The sequence below is a fragment of the Pithys albifrons genome, chromosome 29 (genome assembly GCF_047495875.1).
Source record: "Pithys albifrons albifrons isolate INPA30051 chromosome 29, PitAlb_v1, whole genome shotgun sequence".
In the NCBI taxonomy this organism is placed as follows: Eukaryota; Metazoa; Chordata; class Aves; order Passeriformes; family Thamnophilidae; genus Pithys; species Pithys albifrons.
In genome coordinates this window covers 4,987,457-5,013,879 of record NC_092486.1, presented here as the reverse complement: position 1 = coordinate 5,013,879, position 26,423 = coordinate 4,987,457, and the positions used below count along the sequence as shown (strand labels likewise).

Here is a 26,423-nt window from a genome sequence, read left to right as displayed (position 1 = left end):
GCAGTGTTGGCAGCTGTGCTGTGGTGACACGTGACAGCTGCCAGCACATCTGTACCCTCCCAGCCCTCCTCTGCAGCTGAAGACCTCACACTTCCCCCCACCTGCCCCCTCTTCCACCCCGAGCCCCCCAGCACCGTACCTGCTGCAGCCTCGTCCCGGCTGTCCCGTTCACCGGCAGCTGCTGTGGGATCGTGATCTGGGTTGGAACCTGCCAGCCCAGAGGGGACAGAGGCCCCCATGGCTGAGCCCAGAGTTGGGGGGTGGAGGGTGTGTGGGGGCCCTGCCCAGCCTCACGCAGCAGCTCCAGGAGCAGCAGGAGCAGCAGTGGTGGCATTGCACAAAGTGGCCCCATTGCCAGCTGGTAACAGCCCCACCGGTAACAGCCCCACAGCCCACCAGTAACTGCCCCTCAGGTAACGGCCACACCGGAAACAGCCCCTCCCTCCCCTAAAGCAGAGGCTGAGGCAGAGCCTTGTACAAAACTGGCATCTTTATTGCTTGTTGGGTCTGTACAAAGGGGTTGGGAACAGCCCTTTGGCCAGAGCCCAGCACGAGCCGGCTGCGGAGGTGAACACGGGTGTCAACCACAGCCCCGCCAGCTCCAGACCCACCTGGGGACAGGTATCCGCACACTTTACAAAAGAAAGTCAGTAGTCATCTTCAGGATTCAACACAAAAAAATTGGAGCCATTTCCTTTCCTGGGATCGCCTCCAAACCCACACGTCCCTGCCCTCGGCAAGTGTGGCTATTCCAACGTGCACGCTGGGAGTACAAAAACTCTTTGTCTAATAAAGGCACCATTTTCAGCATAGTTTAGTTCAGACACACAGCGTCACACACAGTTAAGTACATCTCTCTGGATGATTTCACTCCCTGGATCCCCTCCTCCCTCCCACCCTCCAACTGGGGCTGGAGATGGGCCACATTCAGCTGCAGAGCTCACTGTGACAGACAGACAGACAGACAGGCCACGGGGAGCAGGACACAGCAACATTAGGAAGTGATTGATTATCAGGGAACAAACAAGGGACCCCCACCAGTACAGCTGTAGAAATTCTAGGTAACATTTTACAGATTTTAATAGTATTATAAATCTTAGCCTAAATTTATGGGAAATCACAGGAGTTCAAGTATTTTATTACTGCACACACTACATATATATGTATTTGTATATGTATATACAGAGGAAAAGATGATTTTTTTGGCAATATTAGGGGGATTTTACGGATTGAGCCGTGCTTGTGGCGAACACAGAGCAAAACAGCCCAGCACTCTCTTCAGCACTTTTAGCAAGTTGTGCAATAGATTTCTATTTGTGACCATGACATGCAGCTTCCACCCATGGCACCACAGGATGAGGATCCACATCTCCTCCTCCTCTCCTAGCACACTGAACACTGAGCAACTCTGCTCAGGAGGAATAACAAACTCCAGTCTAGCCTCTGGTGCAGGAGCAGAGGGCAGACTAGTCTGACACAAAGTGGCCTGAAAGCATCCTGACTGACACAACAAAGGTTTGGGGATCAAAAGAGGGGGTGCAATCACCAGGTTCCTGTTTGAAGTCCACAGAGAAGCTCTGGTGGTCCAGGCAGAGACACTTCCCTTCCTAGTGTCCTGCAGGGACTGCTGCTCTGTCTTTAGACCTGAATAAAACCCTAAGAGCACTCCATTTGTTAAAACCAGAATATGGCCGTGTCTTCTCGTACCTTTATCTTCACTGACCCTTCATGTATTAGTGGGGATTAGTACAGGAGTCTCATTTAGCCAATCTCTAATTAAAAAGCATTAAACTCAGTGCTCCTATAGCACAGCTTAGAGTCAGTCAGCATGAAATTCAGAATTTAAGTGCATTATTACACATCTATAAACACATACACATGCATAAACATGTTTAAAATATATCTCTCTTCCTCTGAAAAAGTCCACTGAGACCTCGTTCCACTTGTGCCATCAAGGGGCACACAGGAAACACTTTCTACTCCATGCAGAGTAACTGGAAATTAACTGACCAGATCTTGTTTTGCAAATGGGTTACTCTGATTCCACACTGCACAGAGAGATGACAATGAACCAGACAGTTTCCTTACCAGGGCTCATGGCAGAAATGGGGGAACCCAAAGCAACTCCCACGTGCTGGATTTCAGGACTATTTCCCTACAGGCTGCTGCACTCCCGCTGCCAGCCCAGCTGCAGCGGCAAAGCTTGGGCAGGGTGAGGAACAGGCTGGGTGTTTCAGTCCCTGGAGCTTTGGTCGAGGTATTTCTGTCGTGTAAAGTCCTACATTCCTGGTTTGGAACTCTCGTTTGCCCTGTGCCAGGCTGCTGCAGGGAGGCTGCCAGCACTGCTGCAGAGTGCCAGAAGGGGAACTGCAATTTTGGCTCTGTCACAGCCAACAGGTCAGCTCACACAAAGGCCCCAAGGAAGCCAAAAGCTATTTGGGAGGCAAAGGTGCTGGTCGGGAAGGGAAATACTGTCCCTGAGGTAAACATTTCTGCTGTGGCGGCGGTGGCCCCTGAGGTACAACCCTCTGCTGGGGGGGTGGTGGCCTGCAAGAGGACAGAGGAGATGCTGTCAGTCAGGGAGGATGCACCCACCACCCACATCCCTCACCCACCCAGCAGGAGACTCCCTAGGCCACCAAGCCGTGGCCACTGCCAGGATGCCCCGGCCACCAAGCCGTGGCCACTGCCAGGATGCCCCGGCCACCAAGCCGTGGCCACTGCCAGGATCCCCCGGCCACCAAGAGGTGGCCACTGCCAGGATCCCCCGGCCACCAAGAGGTGGCCACTGCCAGGATCCCCCGGCCACCAAGAGGTGGCCACTGCCAGGATCCCCCGGCCACCAAGAGGTGGCCACTGCCAGGATCCCCCGGCCACCACACCACTGCTCTCAACCTCTGCCTCCATGCTAAGACTCCCTCTGAACATGCCACAGTCAGACTCTGCCTTCCATTGCCTGCAATCCTCAGGGAACCCCAGTTTGTTAAAATTCACCTTTTCTCCCAAAATCATTTAAAGATTCACCCCCCAAGTGCCCCACTAACATGAGCTGTGTTGTCATTAATGCAGCACATGTCTTTCCAACTAAAATAAAAGCCATATACTTTCCATTGTTGGAAATAAAGTCCAAGCAGATGAATTGCTTAAGTATCATGATATAAAATATTATTTGCTTATTCATTTTTAAACAGTGGGTTTGACCACACTAATCAAATGCTCAGCAGCAGATTTGAGGACCTTTGGGAATTTTGGTACCTCTCAGTACCCAACACTTCCTGGGCCCGTGTGTGTCATGGCACAGCATTACAGCTCACAAACACAATTAAAAGGTAGGATGAAAAAAAAAGGAAAACTTTCTGTTCAAAGTAATGAGAAATGATCCTGAACTTGGCCATAACATTCACAAATAAAAAAAATGACAGATTTTGGAGTAATTTCTTTTTAAACTGTCTATTTTGAGAGGCCTTTCATCCACCTGTGAGCAGGGCTAATGTGCCCCTGCAGCAGAGCTGAGCCCTGTTCATCACCACACAGGATGAATGCAGGGGGTAATGGCCCAGCAGTTCAGGGTAAAGTGAAGGAGAAACTTCTCCCAACAAAAAGTCATCTCTGCCTGCACACAACACATGATGGGACACCCAGTGCTTCCAGGAATGGAGGCCAGGAGAATAAATCCCTTCAGTGCCACTGCCAGTAGGTATTTGCAGTAACTCCACTGACCTGGTGGGCAGTCTCTGTGGCTGCTGCAGTGGGTACTGTGGTGAGGGGTAGTAGGGCTGGTGGAAAGCCTGCTGAGAGTGCTGGTTAGCTGGGTAAGCTGGGACAGGAAAGGTGTTTGGATCCATATCCTGCGAAGGAAACAAAGAAAACGTTCATAAATTCCACATAGGGAATCAAAATATTTGTGTCACTAATTAACTGACATTCAAGACCACCCATAAACCAGCCTGGCAATGTCAGAGTTGCTCTTTCCTCTCAGATACTCAGTAGGTAGAAGCAAGAACAGCCTGAGAAGTGCTGTGCTTTGGAAAAACATGGAAAGGCTGATCACAACAGCATTTGGTTTGCTCTGGGAGTGTCTTTGGCTGGCTGTGGAGTGGAGCTGGCAGGCCTGCTCCCCTCCACGGGTTCCAGTGTGAGAAAAGGGAGCAGCAAAGCAGGCAAACTGCTTGTCAAGGCAAGCACAGCCTGGGACAAGCTTAAACTGCACGAAATCGAGAAGTTCTCCCTACACTCCTTAGGAAACAAATATTCTCTCTGCTTCTTAGGAAAGAGAAAACACCATTTTCAGAAATGAAGAAGTAACTTTGACTCCTACCATGGGGACAGGTCTTGGAGGGTAAGGCATGCCATGGGAGTAGCCTCTGTGTGGGTAGTCCCTGGGTTCCATGTCTGGACGAGGAGGAGGTGGTGACTGAAGTGACCTGAAATCCAGTGGATAGGGACTTTTTGAGCATATAACCCAGACACAGTGACTGTGCAGGCCACAAATCCAGACACTGTGAACCTGACAGCTGGTTTTGTGCTGTCTTAGCACACGTCAAATGTCAGGAAGATAATATTTACCAGAAATCTAATAAACAATAACTCTTTCTGTTTAGGACTCCAAGAGCTTCTCTTTGCTACTTTATACCAAGATGGGACCCAAAAATATAAACCCCATCACCAATGCTTGACAAGAAACATAACAGTAAAGAGAAAATTATCTGCTCTCTTGATTTAGGATTAATTTGTCTTTTCTGTCATTGCCAGGGGCAAGCTACACGTGTCCTTGGATTCAGAGGCCTTTGCCTGACATCCTGGGACTGGGAGACACCTCCATGTTTGGCATTGACTCACACAAACAAACATGCACAGATGATTCAAAGGGCAGAGGAGAAGGCACTCACGAGTGGCAGTGGGACATCAGCCTTCTGAAGCCTCGCTTCAGCCTGTCTCTCTTGACAAAGGCCAGAGCAGCAGCTATGAGGAGTGGGAGCACCAGGAAGAAGAACACCAGCAGCCCGTCCCGCAGCGAGGTGTCTTTGTCTGAGGGGAAAAAAATATGGAGAAGAAATCAGTCTTACATGGTGTCACCACCATGGCAAAAATCACCTGAACTAAACCAGCCCAGATCCTTACAGACCCCACCTCAGTATTCCATGAGAGAGAAGTGCAACACCTTGAGCCCAAAACCTCTACTTGAACTGTTTGCAAAGGAAACCTATTGCAGAGCCATCCACCAAAACTCCACCCCCAAAATTCCACCATGGCAGGCAGTCCAGAGTGCCCAGGTCCTCAGCACTCAGCCCAGGCCCAGCCCCAGAGCTCTCACACCACTTGCCATTGTAGGGAGGACCACTGTCCACGCTCCCTCCGTAGCCTTTGCTGTCACAGTAAGGGGGGGCCCAGCCTGCTTCACAGTGGCAGTTCCTGTTGTTGTTGCACACCTGTATTCCAATCACAAACATCAGGATTCAGGAACCTGCATTTCCATGCATTTAAATGAACATGCAGATCTGTTCTGTCCTTCTGTACTGCTCAGCCTGGAGAACTTTACCCAGTAATTCCCATGTCAATTCCAAGCAGTCCTTGGCCAGGCACTCCAAGATTTCACATGACTGAGCACACACAGCACCGTTCAGGAAAAGCTTCCAAGGATTAGCTATCCCAATGACTTATACACCATCACTTTTGCTTGCCTTTTTTGGTTTGCCTTTTTTTTTTCCTGAAGATGCAGAGTCAAATTTCATTAGTAATACTGGAACTGGGAATTCTTGCCTGGCAAAGAGTTGTGTCAAAGATTTTTTTTTACACTGTTACAGGCTCTCTTGCCTAGAGACATTTTATAGGGAGTTTTATAGTTCAACAAGCAGAAAAATAAAGTTACTAATCAGCATTTAAGAACTTGCAGCCTCTCCTGCCCTGCTTACCCCGTGCCCATGGCACTGCCTCTCCACGTCACAGTCGTAGTTCAGGACAGAGGCACTCACACACTGGAAGTGTCTGCAGATCTGGGGAACAGAGACACACACAGATGAGGGAAGATGACATTTCAGTGCCCCCCTGCCACCCCAGTTCCCTGCTCCCAGCGTGGGGCTCTGCAGCCATACAGGGCTTGCTGCCACAAAGCCTCTCACACTCTCACTGATAAACCCCAACTCTGCAGAAACTCTGTTCCACAAAAGGCCTCTCAGCATGGGGCCTGAGCTGGCACTAGAGCCTTTTGTTTCTAGTCTGAATGTAAAGGAACAGCAATTAAATTGTGCCCAGTAAGGACATGTGGAATGCACATTCCTCTGCTGGGGCTAAGCCTCTGAGCTCTTTAGTTTAGTTGGATTTTAATTGAAAGTTGTCTTCAAGGCATTATTGTGGGCCTGGTTCTTCCTGCTCATTGACAAAGCAAAGATTTTGGCTCTCAAACTCAATTTCTTTTGCTTCACCTACAAATGAAAGGCTCATTAAAAGTTTGATGCACATGCAGTGCAGTACTGGGCAGTGGGGGGAATCACTGGACTCATTTAGTTTTAAATTAACTACAGGCATCAAAAAATTATGCTCATAAATATTCATGGAAGAATGCAGCTGAAAATTTTATTCCCATGAACATCCCAAATTATTACAGTAGAATATCACTTTTTAATTGTTAATTACCTTTCCATTACCACACTTGGTGCCTTCATTCACCATTCCTGGGTCCGGGACATCAGAGCCCAGCTGGAAATCCACCCCCCAGCACGTGGTGTCGTTGGTGGTGGGAGTTAGGATAATAGCAGGCTTGATTCCAAACACAGGCATGGCTTTCACATTTTCACACTGCAGCTTCCCACACATGGCATTCCTGCAACAGCAACATAGGAACATTGTAGTGACACTTGAATTCATTCTGTGAACAAGACTAGATAGAGTTTGATTCGATTTTTTCCTTCTACTTGAAGATACAGCTTGAAAATAAAACTGAGGCAACTCAACAAATAAAACTGCAAATTTCAGTCCTGTAAGAGCACATTTCTTTCCATAAGCTGTTGGGATCTTTACATTAACAAAGCCATTATCATTTACTACTCATTTTCCCGTATGTGAACCCTTGGGATAAGCACAATCCATGATGGGAGATGTGGAACACACTCTCCTCACCACAGCCCCACATCCCTCCTCAGTGCACCCACTACAACATCCCAAACTGATACTACAGCACCCAAATACAGATTCCCAACAATGCATTTCAGAACTTCTCAATGCACTGGGCTCAACTCACGATCTGGAACATTTCTTGTAGTCACGGCCATGGAAACCACAGTTGCCAAATCTGTCCCCCTTGGAATTCACCTCAGTAAAGCAAATATCTGGGGCCGCTTTGGCTTCTGCAAACAACAGCCCATCCCCAGAGAGAGAAGACACATTACCCAGGACAGAAAGATTCTCACACCATGTCTCCCATACCCAAAGCAATTCCCTTGCTACCCCAAGTATCTGGCAGGCAGCAGGGAGCTTAGGAACTTGATCAAAACTATAAAGAGGTGACAGTATCAGAATTACAAGCCTCCAAGTTTAAAAAGAGAGAAAAAGCAACTAAATACTGAGTCAATTCTATTATTTGATATTTCTTCATGGCTTCTTTGCAGCCTTATAGAGCAGACACCCCACTGTTCCAGGAATAATGAGTGCAACAAAATTACTGCTTGAATCCCCAGCACAGCATTAGGCTTAACACAAGAAGGTGTGAAGGATAAGCCATAACCACCAGTCTCAAACCCTCTGCCAAAGCCAACTGGTCTTTATCACAGGAAAACAAGTAAATACATTTTAAATAAACTTAGTGTATTCTTCAGTTACATCTTCTAGAAAAATTGCAACGCTGTGCCCTTCCTTACTCGAGCCAAAGATATCCTGGCACTGGGCATCGTAGTACTGGCACACGCCGTTGTAGCAATAGGCCTCCTGGTTGTGGCAGGGGTGCCCGTTCTGCACCGTGAAGTCGGGCTGGCAGAACTGTGATGTGCCATTGCAGTACTCTGGGAGGTCACACTCGTTGTTGCTCGCCCGACACTTGGTGCCTCCAGGAAGAATCTGGAGGGAGAGGAGAGGGAAAACTGCATTGGAAAACAGGAGCCTCACAGCAGAGACAAACATTGCACCCAACCCACGAGACACCCCAAACGGGGGACTGAGCTGAAGGCATTGGAGGGCTGTGGACACACAGGACAACTCCCTCTCATAGATCATAGAACCACCTGGGTTGGAAGAGACATCTGAGATCATCGAGTCCAACCCTTGATCCAACCCCACTATGATTACTATATCATGGCACTCAGTGCCACATCCAATCTCACCTTAAAAACCTCCAGGGATGGTGAATCCACCACCCCTCTGGGCAGGCCATTCCAGTGCCTGATTACTCTCTCTGAAAAAAATTTCTTTCTGATATGCAGAGAGGCTAAACCAAAGCTCTCCTTTCCTCAACTTCCAAACAATGTTGTGGAGTCTCTTACCTGGCAGTTTTTGCAGCAATCACCATAAGCACATTCAGCCCCAGAGCGGAGCCTGCAGGTTCCTGGCTCACAGCACGGGTCGCTTTCACATTCCTGAGGACAGAAGTGCAGGGAATGTCACAAAGTTGTCCTTTCTGCCACACAGTCCCCTCTGAGTGAGGGGCACAAGGCTGCCCTGGCAACACTGGGAGAACACACAGCTACAAACCTTTGGTGAGCCACAGTCACACTCCTCCCCAGCATCCACCAGCCTGTTCCCACAGTACGGGACACTGTAGGTCTCATCAGGCCTTGGAACGTTGAGCAGGCAGCTCCCACCTTTGTTGAGAGTCAGCTTCTCAAAGTCCTCTGCACTGCAGCTGCTGAAGTTCCTTGATCCTCTGCAGCAGAGAACGCAAGCTGAGCTTTACACTGAGAAAACCCACGAGCATCCCCTCTGTTTGCAGAACAAGGGTAATGTTTGCTTTCCCCATGAGCTATAAGTGCAACACCACTTTCTGAAAGGGGAATTGGAAGACAGGAGAAACCCGTAACAAAAAAAGCACATAGATGGGCTGCTTTGACCCTCCTTTGCCTTCCCTGGGTCAGCTACTTACGATGCTCCAGAGCTCATGATGCAGCTGCTTGCCCCACAGTTACAGACACGTTCGTCATCGTGGTTCATCCCCAGGTTATGGCCGAGCTCGTGAGCCATGATGGATGCAAACATCTGGATACTGATCCTTCCAAACTGTGCACGGGAGTGAAACAGAAGGCAATCAGCAGAGAGCTTATATGGACAAAGTCAGTGTTTACATATGTGCCAAAGAGACACTTCTGCTGTTCTGTCACTACATTATCAAGACTCTCAGACCAACAGTGCCGGATTTCCAATCAAGTGCATGGTACTTGCTTAGTAATAAGAGACTTCAGAGAAATCTCTCTGGGACATTACCCAACAACCTCCACTGTCCAGAGTAGCTGCAACATTAACACAGAAACTAGAATTCTCCACACCAGCCCAAATCTCCTGAAACATGGAAATTCCAGCACTTCTGTCACTAGTCCAAGAAATCCAGATTGCTGGGATTGCCAGTTATCCAAGACCAGCAGGTCAGTTCATTAAGGCTCTGTAATTCCACATAAAACAGGCAGTGAACTGGCACTGCTCAGGGAGGTCATGCCTGCAGGTTATACAGCACAGGGCAGATTTGTGAACATCTACAGCTCCCACATACTTTGAACCCAGGAGTACTTAAAAGGTCACAGAAAAATCCTGTCCCTTTTGCATGAGTGCTGCACACTGAGGAGAGGAGAAACTGAGCAGAGAACTACAGAGAAGGTGTGAGTCAGGTATCCTAAAAGTGTCAGAAATGGTTGAGGACAACATAAAAGCTCCCAAGAAGCCACTTCAGCTTTCTTATGGAAGATTCTGCACTTCCAGGAAGACTTCTGACCTTCATCACATTCAGAAATCACTAAAGAAATCTCACCACATTAATGCCTCCTGCATGGCTCTTGGAGCACACTGTTCCAACATAGGCCATTCCAGCTGTGCCACCAAACCCCTTCTTCCTACAGTCATGGAGAGAAAGGAAAGACCATCATCTGACTGTTCAGACACACCCAGCCCACCAGCACACTGCTCCTGCCTGTGGGGCACAAATCCTGCTGCTCCAGCTTTCCAAGGCTGACACAGGAGCACTGCCAGGAGTATTGCTACTGACTGCAGGCACAAATGCACCAGTTCAGCTGTAGCCTTCTGTTCAAGGTTCCTTTATTCTGTTAATTTAAGACACGTGTTTGCAGAAAGCCTCTTCCACACTCTCCCTGCACACAAAGAGCTGAATGGTCCACCCTTGAAATCCTTTGGTTTAATTTGCTGTCAGCTGCCTTTCTGCTATGACAAACTCCATGGATTTCTCCCTTCGTCAACTTCCTTCTCATTACTCTGTCATTTTGTTCTTAAAGCTTAAGTGCCACAGCACAACTGCACCACATTCTACTTCATATAGAATTTTTAAAATATTAATATTTTCTCAGGCATTTCCCTCATCACCTGCATGCTGCTGCTCTGCCTCAGAGGGGAGGAGGTTCCCAGCTCCCAGAGGAAGGGAGGGCAGGCTGTGCTCTTGCCTCTGCCCTTTCCCTGCTTTGGGCAGTGACTTCCCAAGACCTGCACTATCTGCAGGAGTAGGAAGTGCACTGGGGCACACATCCTGGAACAGGGCAGAGAACAGCTCAGGAAGCTCTGGGCTTCTCAAGGCAGCAGGGACAGACAGATTAACATTCTGTGCCAAACTCAAACCACGTCACCGACTTCTGGACACCAGCTGCAGAAACAACTTTTTCTCCATTAAAATGCAATGCTCTGCACCAGGTTTGTGCTCATTGTCAAGTGGACAAAGCCCTGGAATCACAAGCCCAACCTGTTGGAATGTGACAAGGATTATCTAAATGGGAGCTTTACACAGCACACCACAGAACATTGTAGGACATGTGAGATGAGAAAAAAACGTGTTATTTTTCAATACACCTGTCAGAGGACACTGAAGTCAAAGAGCACAGAAACCTTCTGAAAAATGTTTAGCTTGACTCAGAATGTTTTCACAAGCTATAAACCAGTGTAGATTGCCCAGACACTGCTGAAATACAGCAGCTCCTTTTGGCACAACAGCTGGGCTGAGCAGGCAGGAACAGAACAAGCTTGTTGGGATCAAAGGGAAGGAACTGGAACTCACAGGACTAACTGGGCACTGTCGTGTCTCCGCCGCAGAACAAGGTTCTTCTCTCGCCACTGTACAAAATTGGCCAGCACATCCCCAGCCCCACCATCTGTGCTGATGATGTTTTCATACTTCCAGATCTCCAGACCAACCAGCACGATGCGGATGTTCAACATGATGTACATCTGGGGAAGAAAAAAGAGAAGAAATATTTATTAATACCTTCAGATAAAAACAAGTGGCTTAGTGTTATAGATCTTATTGTAAGTATTCAGTTTTTCTGTGTGGGTTTGGGATTTTTCCACAGCTAGTACACCACTGGAACCACCAGAATGTATTTTCCCTGTAATTTAGGCCTTCATTAGGCAAAGGATTAATGCCTAAATGCCTCACTGGTAACACTGTAAAAAACCACCAAACATAAATGAAAAGGAGTTTCAATCCTGACAAATATCATCTGAAACATCATCACATTACAGACATGCCTTTTCTCTAACCTTTACACAGACACAAGAATTGCAATAATTGCAACAATCTGTCCTGTCACTTGCTGTGCTTGGCACAGGCTGGAAGAATTCCCTGAACTAATTCTCAAGGTGGATGACTGCAGATGAATTTAGAGGTGGAAAAGCACTCCCCAAAGTGGTACCAGAACAAATCCTGAGGTGTTTCCAAAGGCAGCACACACTCCTACTCACACTGTCAAGGAAGTTTGCCAGCTGCACCATGTGTTCTCTTACTTCTGTTTCACTCTTCCCAAAGTCTTCAAACTGCAAGACAAAGAAACTTAGTCATGAAGAGATAAAGACATTAGTCAGAAAAAGGAACAGAACATTTTAAGTCTAATAACATGAAGAACATTTTTGCCTGGCTCCAAATCTCCAAGATGCTGCTAATCAGGGGAGCAGCATCTTCACTGCTATTGCTCAACAGCTTGATATTCCAAAGAAAAGAGTAAAGGCAGTTTTTACCACGTGCTTTCCTTACATTACAAGATTCCTTGCTGGCAGAACTTCTCCAAGTCTGACAGTTTATTCCTCTCCAGAGGAGGACTGCATAGCCCACATTTATCCACCTCTAGGACAGCATATTTGCACAACCTTGGCCAAAGTGTTGGTGTTTTTCAACAAGTCATTTGGGAGTAATGAAGCCTGAGGGCTTTCCAGGCACACTCCTAAGGAGGAGAAAGGGAAAGCCACAAACAATCTCTACCTTTTCTTTATCCACAACTATGAACAGCTCCACATATCTTGTCTGGTGCAGGACTGCTCTCTTTCTCTGGGGAAAAAAAAAGTTTTAGACAACTTTAGTTTTATTAATTCAAGTGTAAACAAGGAAAAAAACCTCATGACATTGTCATATTTCACTTGATACAACCAGGGGTTTGAGACACACCCAAAGCACATGGTGCCAAACACAGGCAGTGTAATCCAATGCAATGACAATTTCTGTGTTTTACACTAAAACTCAGCTGCACAAAGACTCCCTGTGTCTCAAAAGCAAGGGATCTTTTCACTCTCATAGGTTGCTTTGGAAAGACAGCACACACTCTTTTATAGGGGTAGAAAGATACTACAAGGAAATGCCAAAACTCTTGAAGTCAAACACAGTGTTTTTCATTCTCCTGCTTTCACTGCAATCTTGTTCCTGTACAGCCAGTCCTTGAAGGGCAAGAGGGACCTTCATACCAAACTGCTCTTGTGGTGGTGAGGAGGATGGAATAAACACTACAATATTCTCCTGGCTCCTGATGCAGTAATTCATTAACAAGCCTCTCTGTGAGGTTGGTGTTCCTGGCCTTAAAAGGTCCCCCCAAAAAGCCCAGGAATATTCTAACCAGCTGCTCCACCCTCAGTGCCACAAGCAGAAGCAGGAGGAAACGGCAGCTGATTCAGTGAAGGAACTGAGCTTTCCCCAAATCATAAACCTTTAGGTATGTGCTAAGCCCAAGGAAATCTGATAAGCTGCTTTCACACTCTTAGGTGAACTCACAAAAGCCATTCTGGGGGCTGGGGAGGACTCACCCGCAGCAGCTGGGTCATACTGGGATGGGCATTTCCCTCTGCATCTTCCCCCTCCTGGCCTTCAGTGCTTACTCCACACGTTGTGGGCTCCTTCTTCACATTATCCAGTCGATATAAAATGTGTTTAGAGCCAGAAGAGGAATCCAAGGGCTCGATCCCGTAAGTGACATTCCCTATTGTCACCAAGCCCCTAAAATATGGCAGTGTGTGAGAAATCCAGCACCAAGCACAGAGGACAGTTACCCAGAAAGCAAAACAAAGGAACAGTTATTCTTGGATAACCAAGGCCTGCCTCTCAGTCCTTGCAAACCAGCTCACTTCACTTCAGGCCTGGCAACAGCCTTTCACTGGACAGGGCCTTACACATCCACTAAATTAAACACTTCTGCAAGAGCCTGCAATGCCCTAGGAATTAGATCACAGGCCTCACTCGGGCAGAAATGCTTTAGTTCAAATACACTGTTGCCACTCTGGTGTCTGGCATGGCCCTGCAAAAAATTAATGGCTCAAAATACATGGCAATTAGAACAAAGCAGAATAAATTTCCAATTAAATTTGAGGTGCTTTAGGGCCAATTTGGTGACATTTGCAGACTAGCATTTCCATTTCTGTTCTAGTACAGTTCATTGTTGTGATCATCTGTGCAAATTAGAAAATAAGACAAATTTGTGTCAAAATCAACTTATTGGTACCAGATTGCAGAGATAGCTTATTTAATGGTACTTCAAATATCTGTGAACTCCATGAATAAGAGAGGCCACAGGACAACAGCACCAAGGGAGCTCAGCCTGGCCAGTGACTCCCCGACTGGCTGAGCCTCATTAAAACCAGCAGAACTGGGTTTCAGGTTCAACAGCCACAATGAGACAGTTGGGAACAAGGGATGGGGTTTGCTACCTGAGTCCTGAGCAAGTGCTGACAGCCACCACAGAATCCAGGGTCCCCTCCACATATCCCTGATAATGGCAGTGATCCTGGATGGGAAAACAAGGGCATGTTACACACTTGTTCCAGGAGTACCTACACACCCAGGACGACCTCTTATCTACCACTGACCAGCTGTGATTACAACCTGAGAAAATAAAATGCTTTCAGTTAAATTTGCCACATGCCTCTTACCCCCAGTCTGCAGGTTCTAACATGGTTCCAGCTCTACCACATTTGCTCATGTGCATCTAAAGGTTTCCTCACCTGCCTTGGTCCCACAAAGACTGATACACGTGACACTAATTAAGATGCCAGGACTCAATGGGATGTCTGCTGCTGTAAAGCAGATGCCCCTCCCAGCTGGATGGGGCCAGCAGCTCACTGTGGGTTTCAGTTTGAAACCCCCCTCAGCCATTCCTCCTGCAGCAGGACTCGGAGCTGACACGTGAGGGACACCAGGCGAGCGGGCTCAGAGCGTTATCCAGCAGCTGGATTCCTTAACTTGACCCAGGCTATCCCTTCTCCAGTTCTGTCCTCCACCCTGCCTCAAATATTTTGAGGCCAGCCCCTCCCTGTAGATTTGGGCCAAATCACAATTCAGTCTCCTGGCAGAGAGTCCTGGCTTGTCTGTGGTCTCTCTGCAGCAGGAGGAGGGACAACACCTGCTGTCCTCGCCAACCAGCTCTGCATGGCTGGAGCTTTCTGGCTGTGCAGTACAGCCCCCATCAGATGGGATACTTCCACTGTGTCCTCTGGATATACAATTTAGAAACTAGACAAGACATAGCATGGGGCAAATACACTCCATTTTCTCTGGCAAGGGCATTTTTGGACACTGTTATAGGGTTTATAATACAGATTCTGTTACCTGTTGCTCAGCAAGGAAAGCAGAAAGCACTGAAAGCATGTGCTAATCCTTCAGGGGCCACTGTGACTTTCATGACCTCGTGAAGAAAAAGCATTTTTCCTCTACACAATCCCTTTTAACTAGGAAGCAAATACTCAGTTGACTCAGGTGCTCTGTTTTCAAGAACAAGATCCCATGAATCATGTATGACTAACACTTCCCTTTCAAAGGAAGAGTGAAGCCATTAGAAATACTCTCATGCATTTTGTATCACACAACCTGCTTTTTACTCTTATTCTACTGAAGCAATTACATTTCCAAAGGCAACCTGTCAGGCACAGCCTGCTTGTACAGAGAGGGCTGCAAATGCATTTTCAGTGGAGTAACTCCAATATGACACAGATCACATCCTCTCAAAGGTCCTCCAAACATCACATCCTTCCACATCAGGAAATACAGGTCTGTCACAGGCTAGATCCTCATCCAAAATTAAGGATTCTCTCTGGGAAGAGGACAGGGGGTTCTGAAGGTGACCCAGCAGAAAATACAACTATGCTTTTGTAACCCCTGACTCCCTCATCCTGTAGATACTCTGTGTTCCAGTCAGCTTCAGTGAGAAGAAAGACATCCTACCTGGACATCTGGATATTCCAACTGCAATTTTCCCTCCTTGTCATAGGTATAAACTGTGAAATCTTTGGGCAGCAATTCTCTGCAAAGAAAGGGGAGAAGGAATACAAGAGGAATTTCATGAAATGACTCTGATGCTGGAGCAGAGTAGTAAGATGATCCTAATTAAAAGTGTGACAAACATGCAAATTCCAATTAAATTAAGAAAACACTCAAAAGGAAAAACTCCAAAATTAACAAAGGAGTTGTGCATTTCCACAGCAAAAACCAAGAAAGCAGAATGGTGGATCTGATAATGAAATCAAATGAACCACCTTATCCCAGACAGTAAAATGAGCAACAAAACCCATCAAATTGTGCTGAAAGCCTGTTTTCAAGCAGGAAAAAAAAGATCCTAGCCCTCAGTGTGCTGCATATCCCTTCTCTTGCCCAGTTTTGGTAGGAAGTGCATTGGGAAACTCTCCCACGACTAAGATTGCTGCACCATCCTGGTAATTCCATTGATGTGGTGCAGCTGAATTCCCACGTTTCTGAGGGTCAGGGCCTTGGCAAGTGGCAGCTGGAGACCCCCAGGGACTTGTTGTGCCTCCATCAGGAGGGTAATTTGGAGCACCAATGGCCTTGTGCTGGTGCTGTAAGTGGCCCCTTAACACTTCAACCTCAGACTGACAGCATCTATATTGGCTGTGGGCTGTCAGTATCCAGGCCTTGGATAGAAAGTCAGTTTGCTCATTTATTAGTGTCCTTGTGCTACTGAGACAGGAAAAAACACAAACCTAAAGCAATAAACAAAATCCAGACAAAAGTGAAAATATTTACTCGAAATGCAGTTCAGCTTGTTTATTTTTAGCTGTGAATGGAAAGACTTGTGTCCACAATTTCCCAGATCCCCTCTGAGCAAACTACAGCTTCCTGCTCTGAAAGGGGATCCCAGGGCTGCAGGAATCCAAAAATGTCTCTGGCTGACAGCCAGGACTCTGGGACTCAACCTTTTCCCACTTCACAGTGCTAGGACATACCTGCACTTTCCACAGAGAACCCCAGGAACTGGAACTCATGTGCTACCTGCCAGCTTGTCTTCTGGATACAGGAGGGTGAATAATTTAATAATCTAAAGAAATTCATCACTTACTTGTTCTTTTCTAGATGAATTGTGTATTCTTGTCCCTCGATCTCAACAGCATATGACACCTTGTCCTGAATATAAAAAAATGTTGCAATTTTACTCATGTCAATGACTAAAATATTCTTTGAAATCAGCAAAAGTGGGAGAGCCTGAAATCTACTTTTTAATTGTCTCTGTCTCTGGAACCTTCACCCCTTCCTGTGAGCCTGGAAAAAAGTCACATGAAGGAAGCAATTTCAAAAGAGATTTGTGGTTTTCTTATTCCTTCTTTCTAAGACTTCCACAGAAAAGCACGAGTTTGAGCTGGAAAAGGACAGCACAGCTTTACTAGTGAACCTTGACAATGGGTCAAGACCTCCCCAGCCTTGTGGTAGCCACGTGGTACACACAGCAACAGGGACCAGGAACAGGAACCATCCAAACACTGCACCAGACATCCCACAGGAGCACCTGCCACTGCCTGCAGTGACCTGCACAGCTTCCCCTTGAAGCTCATTCCAGCACTGAACAACTTTCATGATGCAACTTTTACACTCAGATCTAAAATCCACTGCTGCAACTCATGATCTCTGGAGGAAGGAGGTACCTCCCATACCTCAGCTGCAAGCAGTGCTAGAGGTGATACCCTCTGCAAGGATGGACACTTGTCCTCTGCCTGACGGGTCCAACAGCATTCCATGAGCATTTAGGGTCAGTTTGGGGTGGGTCTCATCAGGACATGGACACTAAACTGAAGGTCAGATTGCCCAGTACCTGCACTGAGGAGCTGTTGGAAGCCTCTCGCCGTTCTCTTCCCAACCTCTGCGGGGTTACAACTTCATAGGAAGAGAGCAAGGAAACCTGCTGGAAACCTGGGAAGCAGAACAGAAACACTGGCTAAAGGGACAAAGCAATCAGGAGCATGAGGCACAAGGAAGAAAACGCTTTTTCAGGAAAAATCTACATACAGAAGAACATAGAACAAACCTCAGCAAGACACACTTTGCTTGCACACTTGAATTGCCTTGTAAGAGGCAAGGGAAAACAACACAAACAGCAGAGAAGACACCAAAATTACCAGAAAGTTCCAAACTGAAATCTTCATATTTCAATTACTGTCTTACCAGTACCCAGCTCATACACCACCACTCTCCACTTGAAGCAGGTCAGCATAGCAGGGACTCACTCAAGGACACACAGACAGTGTCAAACCAGGTGTCCTGTGCTGCAGAGCTGCACAACTGCCCTGCCTCAGACCCATGGCCTCTCTCGTGGAGTTCCAGCAGCTCCTGCACTTCCCAACAGCACAGCTCAGCCTCACACCCTTACCCTGCTCAGCTCAGCCAAACTCCTGACACGAGGCTGGTGCTATTCATTATGTTCTTAGAGAGCTCTCAGGGGCCTCATCAAAACAGCTGAGGTGAAACAAATCCCTGCATCAAAGTGGCCGTTGCAGATCCCTCGATATGTTATTTGCATACACAACATCAGACAGATCCCCTGAGCCAAACACAAATCCAGAGTCCAAGCTCCCTTTATAACACAACAGGTTTTGCAAGCAACTCTTTTTGTATCAACTGTGTAAACAACAATAAACTGCACATGCAAATTACTTTTCCCATCAGTGGTGGTGTCTGCCAGCACCTGGCTCTGAAGAAGCAGGAGGTTCGTCGTCTGGGATTGAAGGCAGGATCCAGAGCAGTGGTTTTACTGGCTCATGTCAATGGAATCAATGAGCTCATCAGAGGAGCCTGAGTTTCCCGACAAAGGTAGGGGGAAAGGAACAGTTATCCTCACTGTCTGACTCCAGAAATCATCACCAAATCTGGGGCAGGTGAGTGAGTGGCTGGTATCTGAGATACTCCAAAAAACCGGCTCCTCTGGGCACACCAAAACTCACACCATACCTCCAAAGGGCCTGTGGCTTCTCCAGTCACAGGACAGCACTCTGAGCTCAAAGCCTCTGTCACCAGAGGTTCCCCAAAAGCCCCCCAGCTGCAGTGACATTCCAGCTCCTGCAGATGCCTTTGGTGCCCCTTCCCATCCCTGGCAGGCTGACACACATCACCTCAGGCCAGCATTCAAACAGGCATCCCAAGGGAAAAGCACATCCACTTCTGCACTCTTCCCACCACTATCCCCAAAGAACAAGCCATTAGATCACTTTCAGCTTCCCTCCCAGAACAGCAAGTGTGTCCATGTCTGGAGGCCACAGATCCACTGCACTGTCCCAGTCTGTCACACACTGAGTCACCAGAGCACAGGCATGGCCAAGCTATTTCTCAGGAAATCACACAGGGCAAATATTGTAGCAGAACTTTCATTAATTACAACGTTTATTGAACAAAAGGTATTTAAAAATCAGACAGACATTCCTGAAAACAACACCTTATGTTCATCAGCTACAGAGCACAGTGTCTATACCTCCTTGGACTGAAAACAGGGGAGGGAAGGGCTGCTTCCTGCCCTGGGATGAACCACCAAAAGCACATACTGCAGCAATCACTTCTCTACATTTGTCATTTCCAACCACACACTCCACTCACATCCAGCCCTGGGCTCCTGCAGGTCACTGCTCTGCACTTGTTCCTTCCCTGCTGCCCTCCCCATGTCAGTGGGGATGTGACAGTGACACTTGGGCCTGGGGTTCTGGAGGTCTCAGGGCAAGTGCTACACAAACAGCAGGGCACAGCCAACCTTTGCTGCTCTTGGAACATGGCACATCTCCTCGAGAGCTGCTTGGAAGCAGAAGACAAAGAAATGAGTCATCACATGAAGCAGAACTGGGAGGGATTTCTGGGAAGAGTGCAACTCCAAGATCCTCTTAGAGCAACGGCACTAAAAGAAGCCAATTTTCAACTCTGAATTCTCTGACAGTTCTCTCCCCACTTTCTGCCCTCCTTCCATCCCTTCACCACCCCCAGTTTGAGAGGTGATGGGGATTTGGGGAGTCTTCAGTAGATATCTCCCTGGCACTGCTCCTCACTTCACCAAGGACCTGTTCCCATGCTGAGTGCCCTGTGAAGCATCTCACACATCACCAGAAACCCTCACAGAGGGCACAGAGTAATTCAGCAACAACCTAATCAAAGGGACAAGTGCAGCCAAGGAGAAAGACAACCCTACTCCAACATCTGCCTCCTACAAAGGCCAGGGACTAGGGACAGGCCTTTTTCCCCAACAAGAATCACAGACCTTGAGAGATAAGTCCTTAAGCCAATAGAACATCAGGTCCCACCAAACACCCAACGCTCCTTCTAGTGACTGAAACCATCAGACCTTACCTCAAATGGGGAAATAAAACAGACTTGCCCTGACCCAATGTGCACAAGGCAAAGTTCCAGGAAGAACAAGGCAAGTGCAGCTCTCTCAGCAGTCTGCATTAATGCAGGGTCCAGCATGCTGTGAGGCACCATCAGAGACATTCCTGCAGCCACACCACCCTCCAGTGAAGATGGTCTTTGTCCAGGAGAATCCACCCAGGTACTTCAGCACAAAGCAAAGGTCGTTTCACTCACGGCAATTAAGAAAAGGCAAAAATTACAGCAAAAAACCCAACAGACACTCAGCTATTTTCCACATAAGATGTTTGAAGATATTTATATTGTCTTTCCTCAAGATACACTGTTTGTTGTAGCTTCCTCTCCCGCCCTTTAGAGAAGCTCCACTGAATTACACTAATGGTTCTCAAGCACAGCCTTTTGCAATAAATTTTTCAGCAATCACAGGACTTCCAGTCCTCAGGTACTTCCTGCCCCTGGCCAAGGCAGCTGTCAGAGCTGTACCACGTCACTGCTGAGAACATGCTGCTGCTGCTGCATTCCCACGTGGAACACCAGTTGAGACTGTGTTTCCACAGACAAAAACACAACGGCATCCGCCACGTTTATCTCCTCTCATTAAAGACTACCAGTAATTACCAAGCATTGGAGGCAACTAGGAAGATGTGAATCATCTTCCCCTCCCCACCCCAAATCCAGCCTAGGAATTCTGTGCATGCTTCATGGCATGTGGGAGCTTGAAAACCATGGGAATACATCTCAGCCATAAGGGTGCCCCAGACACTGAGGGGAGCTCCTTGGGGTGTTCACTGCCTGACAGGTAAGATCTGTATTCAGCAAAGGTCACCCTGTGTCCCCTGCCCTCCTAGACCTTGGCACACACTCAGATCCCTGGCTCAGTTACAGAACCCCAGCACACAGCTACACCCACCTACAGTCACACTTCCCCTCAATTATCATCCTTCCTGGGCTGTCACTCCTTGTCAAGCCTACCAAAGGGAGGTCAAAGCTCTTCAATGGAAGACAAAAAAAGAAAAGAGGGAAGTTCAGACTGTGGCCTATTACAGCACTAAATAATCTAATTTCATAAAAACAAGCACAAGAGCAGCTCAGCACCCTGGGCTGCAGGCAGATGCCAACAAGGAACATGCCATAAACCCCACACGGAGGAGGAGGTGAGAGGAGGGGGATTGCTTTGACTCAAACCATGAGCATCAGTTCACAGCAATGACTTCTAATCTTCCATCAAACACACATGTGAGTCAAAAGGTGCACATTGCTAAAGCATTAAATACCCAAACTCATTAAATCAACCCTGCTTATCATCAATTACAATTAACAGCTGAGATCAGCTACACCAGTTGTTCCATGGTCTGGCTGGGGATTGCTCACCAGAAGTGCCAAAAGCCTTACACAGCCACCCAGCCCATCAGGGCCCAGGGCAGGACCAGTTCCACACAGAGCATCTCCACCAAGCAACCCTGATCTCCAACAGATCACACTTGCTGTGCTTTAAGCTGTACCTCTAATCCTCACAGCAGGTGAGCCCTTCAATCCCTCCTCTCTGGCTGCAAATTTTTAGATTTCCACAGTGTGCTCTCACACTTCCCTCTCTTTTCCTTCAACTAAGAAACACTAATATTCAATATTTCCTTGTGGAACCTGTATATTACACCTCTACCTGCTCATATTAGGCTGTTGTGTTTCCACTCTCCAGTCAGGCTGTCCCTATCCCAAAAAAGGACCCACAGCAGGACACAACAGCCCAGTGAAGCTTCACACTTACAAAGGCACATGTGTCTTGTGTGTTTATGGATCTCCACAAGCTAATCTTCCTCCAAAACAGACAGCACGTGGCTGATTCATTTGTCATTTAATCTATTCCAATACTCATTTCCTTTCCTGCCATGCTCCTGCTCCCCCATTCTTCACCCTCTCATGCTTGTGAACTCGTGCAGACAATTATTTCTACCTCAGCAGAACACTTTGCACTGTCCTTTCAAAGCCACTTCTTTCTGCCAGGTACCTCCCTCATGTGCCCAAATCACTGGGATTGCTCTCTCTGTCTTTAAGGAGCCTGAATCCCAACTGGCTGGAAGGGGACCAGCTGTCAGCTCAATCTGCATTCTCCATATCCTATTTTCAGAATCATAAGGACTTTGCCAAGTGGTGTCTGTGTGAGGAGAAACTTCCATGACCTGGCTCAGAGACGTCCTTCAGAAGAACAGAACCATCACTGCTTCCTCAGTGGATTTCTCCAAGCAATGACACACCAGGAAAAGCATTTTTAGGTACAGCTGACTTTTCCACGACAGTCACAGCAATAGCAGGATTTACCCTTTGGATTACTGGAAGCAAACACCTCTTTCACTTTCACTATGTAAATATTATTCAAGTCCACTTAAAAATGTTTAGAGGTTTATGCAAAACACAAGACTAACAAGTCTTTCACTAAAAGCAGGAACATGCCCTGTGGAGTCAGCAGTTCCAGCTGCTCCCATACCTCAAAAAGTGCCTTAGTGGTGCTTCATCTTCTAAGCACCCAGGAACATCTGGCCAGGTGTTCTCCTACAGGGCACTGCTCCTTGGGACTTTTCTTTCCATCTCTCCCTGCCCTGCACTCAAGTCTTCAGACCTGCTGGGTCTCCTGCTGTCCTGGTGTCTTCTAGAACCAGCATGGCAAGAGAAGGAAATTATCTATTTAACATGTTGCTCACCTGGAATATTTGTGTACCATTAAAGCTGGCCAGAACAGTTAAAGCAGTTCTCTCAGTATTTCACTGGGGGTGTTGGATGTTGATGAGGTTATGGAGCTCATCCACAGCAGTATTTCCTATGATTCCTACCTTCCCCTTGCTGAAATCCAAACCTATGTTGTGTTTCCTGTCTAGACTCTCCCCATTCCTTCTGCCCTTCCTAAAGCAACACTGATTTGTCTGCAAGACAACAGCTCCCCTTGTTCCACAAAAAGGATTGCCACACATGCCCACTGGTCCTGCCACCACACCCTCTGCACCCTGGAACCTTCACACAAGGAGAAGCAGGGCAAAGCTGCCACCCTGTGGGGCAAGATGAGTGACCTCAGTGTGACCTCTCTCCTCTGGGTCAGTGGCCCTGGAGTCCCTCCCTTCCACCCATGACACTGTGCCATGGAGGGAGCTGAGTCAGCCAAGCCCACTCACTTCCTCCCCATCTCATCAGCTGTGAGTGTCAGCTCTGCTTACACAGCAGAGTCCGTGGGAACCTTCTCTTTGGAGACATTGCTGGCTTTACATTTGGCCACCAAAGGGAACTGTGCAATGCACTATTTTAATTTTAGCTTCAGAAATTAAATGATTGAGACATGCAGAAACTCCAAATTCATGATCCAAACTCCCTTTTTCTGAAAGCAAAGCACTGCAAGAGGCAAAGTTAGACACACTGAAGTGTCTTTCTTATCTTTATTCCTCACATGGAGGAAATAACCACAACATCCCACTTTATTCTGCTAAATGATTGACTCAGAATTGTTGAAATATGGGTGAGACAGTGATGCATTTTCCATGATCTGAACAAAAGAATTACCTTGACCAAACACCACATCTCCCCAGAAATTCAAACCCAAGCGTTTATACACATTAAGAATTCCTTTAAAAACTGGTAAAGTGTGGCTGGAACATCCTGATCTGTGTCTCAAGGATCAAGTAGGAAAAAGCACAGTCCCTGCCTATGAACTTCTTTTTGAATTCATCCAGCCAAACCCTGAGGCCTCCTATGGACACAAATAGGAGAGGAAAAGCCACACTCCACAAATCCCTTAGGGCTACACATCACTGTGTGATTATGGTCATTCAGGAATTTTCAATTAATAGTTTCCTGTAACACCCCCCTTCTCATCCCTGTGTGTGTCCAAAGTTGAAGGTTTCTCCCCTCTGCTTCATGCTCAGACTTCAGACAGAGAAGGTTCCTCATATTTCATGGCAGGTTTGGCATTATTACCTGGGACAGAGATTTCCAAATGCAGAGAGGAACACTGTTATCCATCATTGGGAACTAGTGCCTGCTTTTCCTTCCTACAGGTAGTAACCAAACCCTTACTCCTCAAAACACTGACCACTTCCCTGGAAGAACCTGATATCCTAGAGATGCACTATTTCAGACTTTGCTCCTCATCCTCCAGCCAGGCTGTGCTGCCTCCACCCCCAGCCACCCTCAAAGCTTGGCCTCCACCTCACACACACCTGCCAGCAGCAGCACGGTGAGAGGAAGAGATTCCAGGGAAGAGATTCCAGCACAGCATCACTCAGGGACAGGCACCCACCACACAAGCACTGTCCTCAGCATGAAACACCATCACTATCTGGTTTGGAGAAGATTCCTCAGCTGGGAAGCCCTGACTATAAAAACATGAATTAAACACTAAAGTTTACCATGGTATGTGTGTCCCTTCAGGAAGGGAGATGATGAGAGAGGAGACAATTCTGCCCATCATTAATGTACAGCCTTGAATCAGTACCATAAGAGCTCATAAACAAAACGGTGTCAATCCATAAACTGCCCCGAGAGCAGAACAGCAACAACCCCTAAAAAGCCACACAGGGCACACGGTGTGAGAAGTGGCACCGTGCCCAAGCCCTGCCCCACCTGCCTGGTGGTATCACCTGTGCCCGGCAGGACTCCCGGGCTCCTCCATGGCCAAGGCCACCCACCTGTACAGCCCTTCGCCTCCTGCCCCCTAAGAGCCTGGGACTGCTCCTGGCAGGGAGGGCTGGAGGACAAAGCATCTGCAGACCCCGGGCAGGTGCGAGGGGACCGGGCTCGGGTGCGGGGGGGACCGGGCTCGGGGCCGGCATCGCCCCCTGCGCTTTCCGGGGTCCACAGCAGGAGCAGAGCCCTGCCCGGGACCACCACGCTGGCACCGACGATGTTGGGCAGGGCCGGCACCCGCAGCACCTCCTGCTGACACGGGAGACCCCCGGGCACCACCGCAGAGCCCCCTGCCCTGGGACCCCCGCTCTGCCCAAGGGCAAGGAGGGTCTCCCCCCACCGAGGGCACGAGGGGATGGCAAGGAGCTGCCAGTCCACCATCACCACCAGGAGCTGCCCCCGGGGATGGATGACGAGGGTGAGCCGGATCCTGCGGAACGGACGGGCAAGGGGGGCCGGGAATTGCGGGGCTGGGGCGCCGAAGGGGGTCGGGCGGCAGGCCCGGCCCCGCACACTCACCCGCGGGCTGCCCGGGCGCGGCCGGCGGCGGCAGGAGGACGAGCAGGAGAAGGAGGATGAGGAGGAGGCGGCAGAGGCAGCTCCGGGCCCGGGCCATGGCGCTCCCCGCCCGCATCGCCCCTCCCGGTAGGGCGCTGGGTCCGCCCGGCGGCCCCGCGGCCTTATGGAGCCGGGCCGGGGCCTGCGCTGCACCGCCCCGGGGCGGGGCCGCCCGTCCGACCGCCCCGGGATGGCCCCGGCCCGAGACGGGGTCCTACACACAGCCCCGGGATGGCCCCGGCCCGAGACGGGGTCCTACACAGCCCCGGGATGGCCCCGCTCCCAGGTGCGGCCCCGCTCCCAGGCATGGTCATGGTCCCGGACCCACACACAGCCCCGGCCCCGGTCCCGGGATGGCCTCGGTCCCTGTCCCGGTTCTACACACAGTCCTGGCCGCGGTTCCTGTCCCGTTCTACACACAGTCCTGGCCCCCGTTCCTGTCCCGGTCCCGCACACAGTCCCAGCCCCAGGATGGTCCCGGTCCCAGGCACGGTCCCGACCCGCGACACCACATCCCGCACGGCCCCGGGTCACCCGGACGGCACCGGGAAGAGCCTCGCCTTTTCCACGGACCTGCCTGGGAGAGGAAGGCGAGATGAGCTGCAGGGAAAGCAGCTACAGCTCCTCTGATCCCGAGGGCTTGGTGGGCAGAGAAAGCCTGGCTATGACCCGGTCAGAGGCCTGTCCTCAGCCGTTCATCTGCCTCAGAGTGTGAGTCTGTTTGAGCTGGTGGAGATTCCGCAGAGAATGAGAGGAGTGGACAGAGAAATACAGAGAGAACAACACAGAGTCAAACAGGCCCAGAAACGGAATTTTAGTCCACAGGCAGTGAAAGAAAGAAAAGAGAGTAAAAGAAAAATTAGTAACAGTGAGTGCTGGATGAGGAAAACCTGTCAAAACACAGGATGTTTTGAGAACCATTCCTTTCTCCCAAAAGCTCCCAAAGCCTTTAAAAATCGCTGGGCAATACCACAGGTACAGGGGAGTGAGAGAAGCTCCCCAGAAGAGAACACTGTCCCAGGCTTTGCCCTCTGTTCTGAGCACCAGACGTGTGGTCCTGCCAGAGCATCCTTGGGGCTTGGTGTCTTCCTCTGGAAAAGCAGGAACAAACAATGTGTGACACATCTGTCACATCACCAGCAGGTGATGGAGAAGCAGCACAACACACAGTGTGTGAGAGCCCAGACAA

General features: G+C 48.7%; 1 protein-coding gene across 1 annotated transcript; it reads right to left on the bottom strand.

Annotated features, from left to right (window-relative positions):
• Nucleotides 1-470: 470 nt before the first annotated feature.
• On the bottom strand, nt 471-25,355 carry LOC139683758 (disintegrin and metalloproteinase domain-containing protein 9-like). Its single transcript, XM_071579161.1, has 22 exons — nt 25,196-25,355; nt 17,484-17,581; nt 16,737-16,801; nt 15,608-15,686; nt 14,098-14,174; nt 13,201-13,390; nt 12,389-12,454; nt 11,875-11,946; nt 11,192-11,361; nt 9,944-10,025; nt 9,068-9,201; nt 8,680-8,851; nt 8,472-8,564; nt 7,854-8,049; nt 7,238-7,343; nt 6,634-6,820; nt 5,913-5,993; nt 5,324-5,429; nt 4,890-5,028; nt 4,319-4,424; nt 3,721-3,848; nt 471-2,547 (listed from the first exon to the last, which is right to left on the bottom strand). Exons 1-22 carry the CDS (start codon nt 25,308-25,310, stop codon nt 2,433-2,435), a joined length of 2,577 nt encoding a protein of 858 aa, XP_071435262.1. The 5' UTR covers nt 25,311-25,355; the 3' UTR covers nt 471-2,432.
• Between the last annotated feature and the right edge of the window lie 1,068 nt (nt 25,356-26,423).

Bases quoted from the DNA above. Each gene is read 5' to 3' on its own strand.
- LOC139683758 (XM_071579161.1), bottom strand. From the start codon at position 25,310: ATGCGGGCGGGGAGCGCCATGGCCCGGGCCCGGAGCTGCCTCTGCCGC. The intron at 8,050-8,471 runs GTAAGAGACTCC...CTCTCCCTCCAG, and splicing joins ATTGCTGCAAAAACTGCCAG to ATTCTTCCTGGAGGCACCAA. The intron at 5,029-5,323 runs GCAAGTGGTGTG...TTTTCCCCTCAG, and splicing joins CAGTGGTCCTCCCTACAATG to ACAAAGACACCTCGCTGCGG.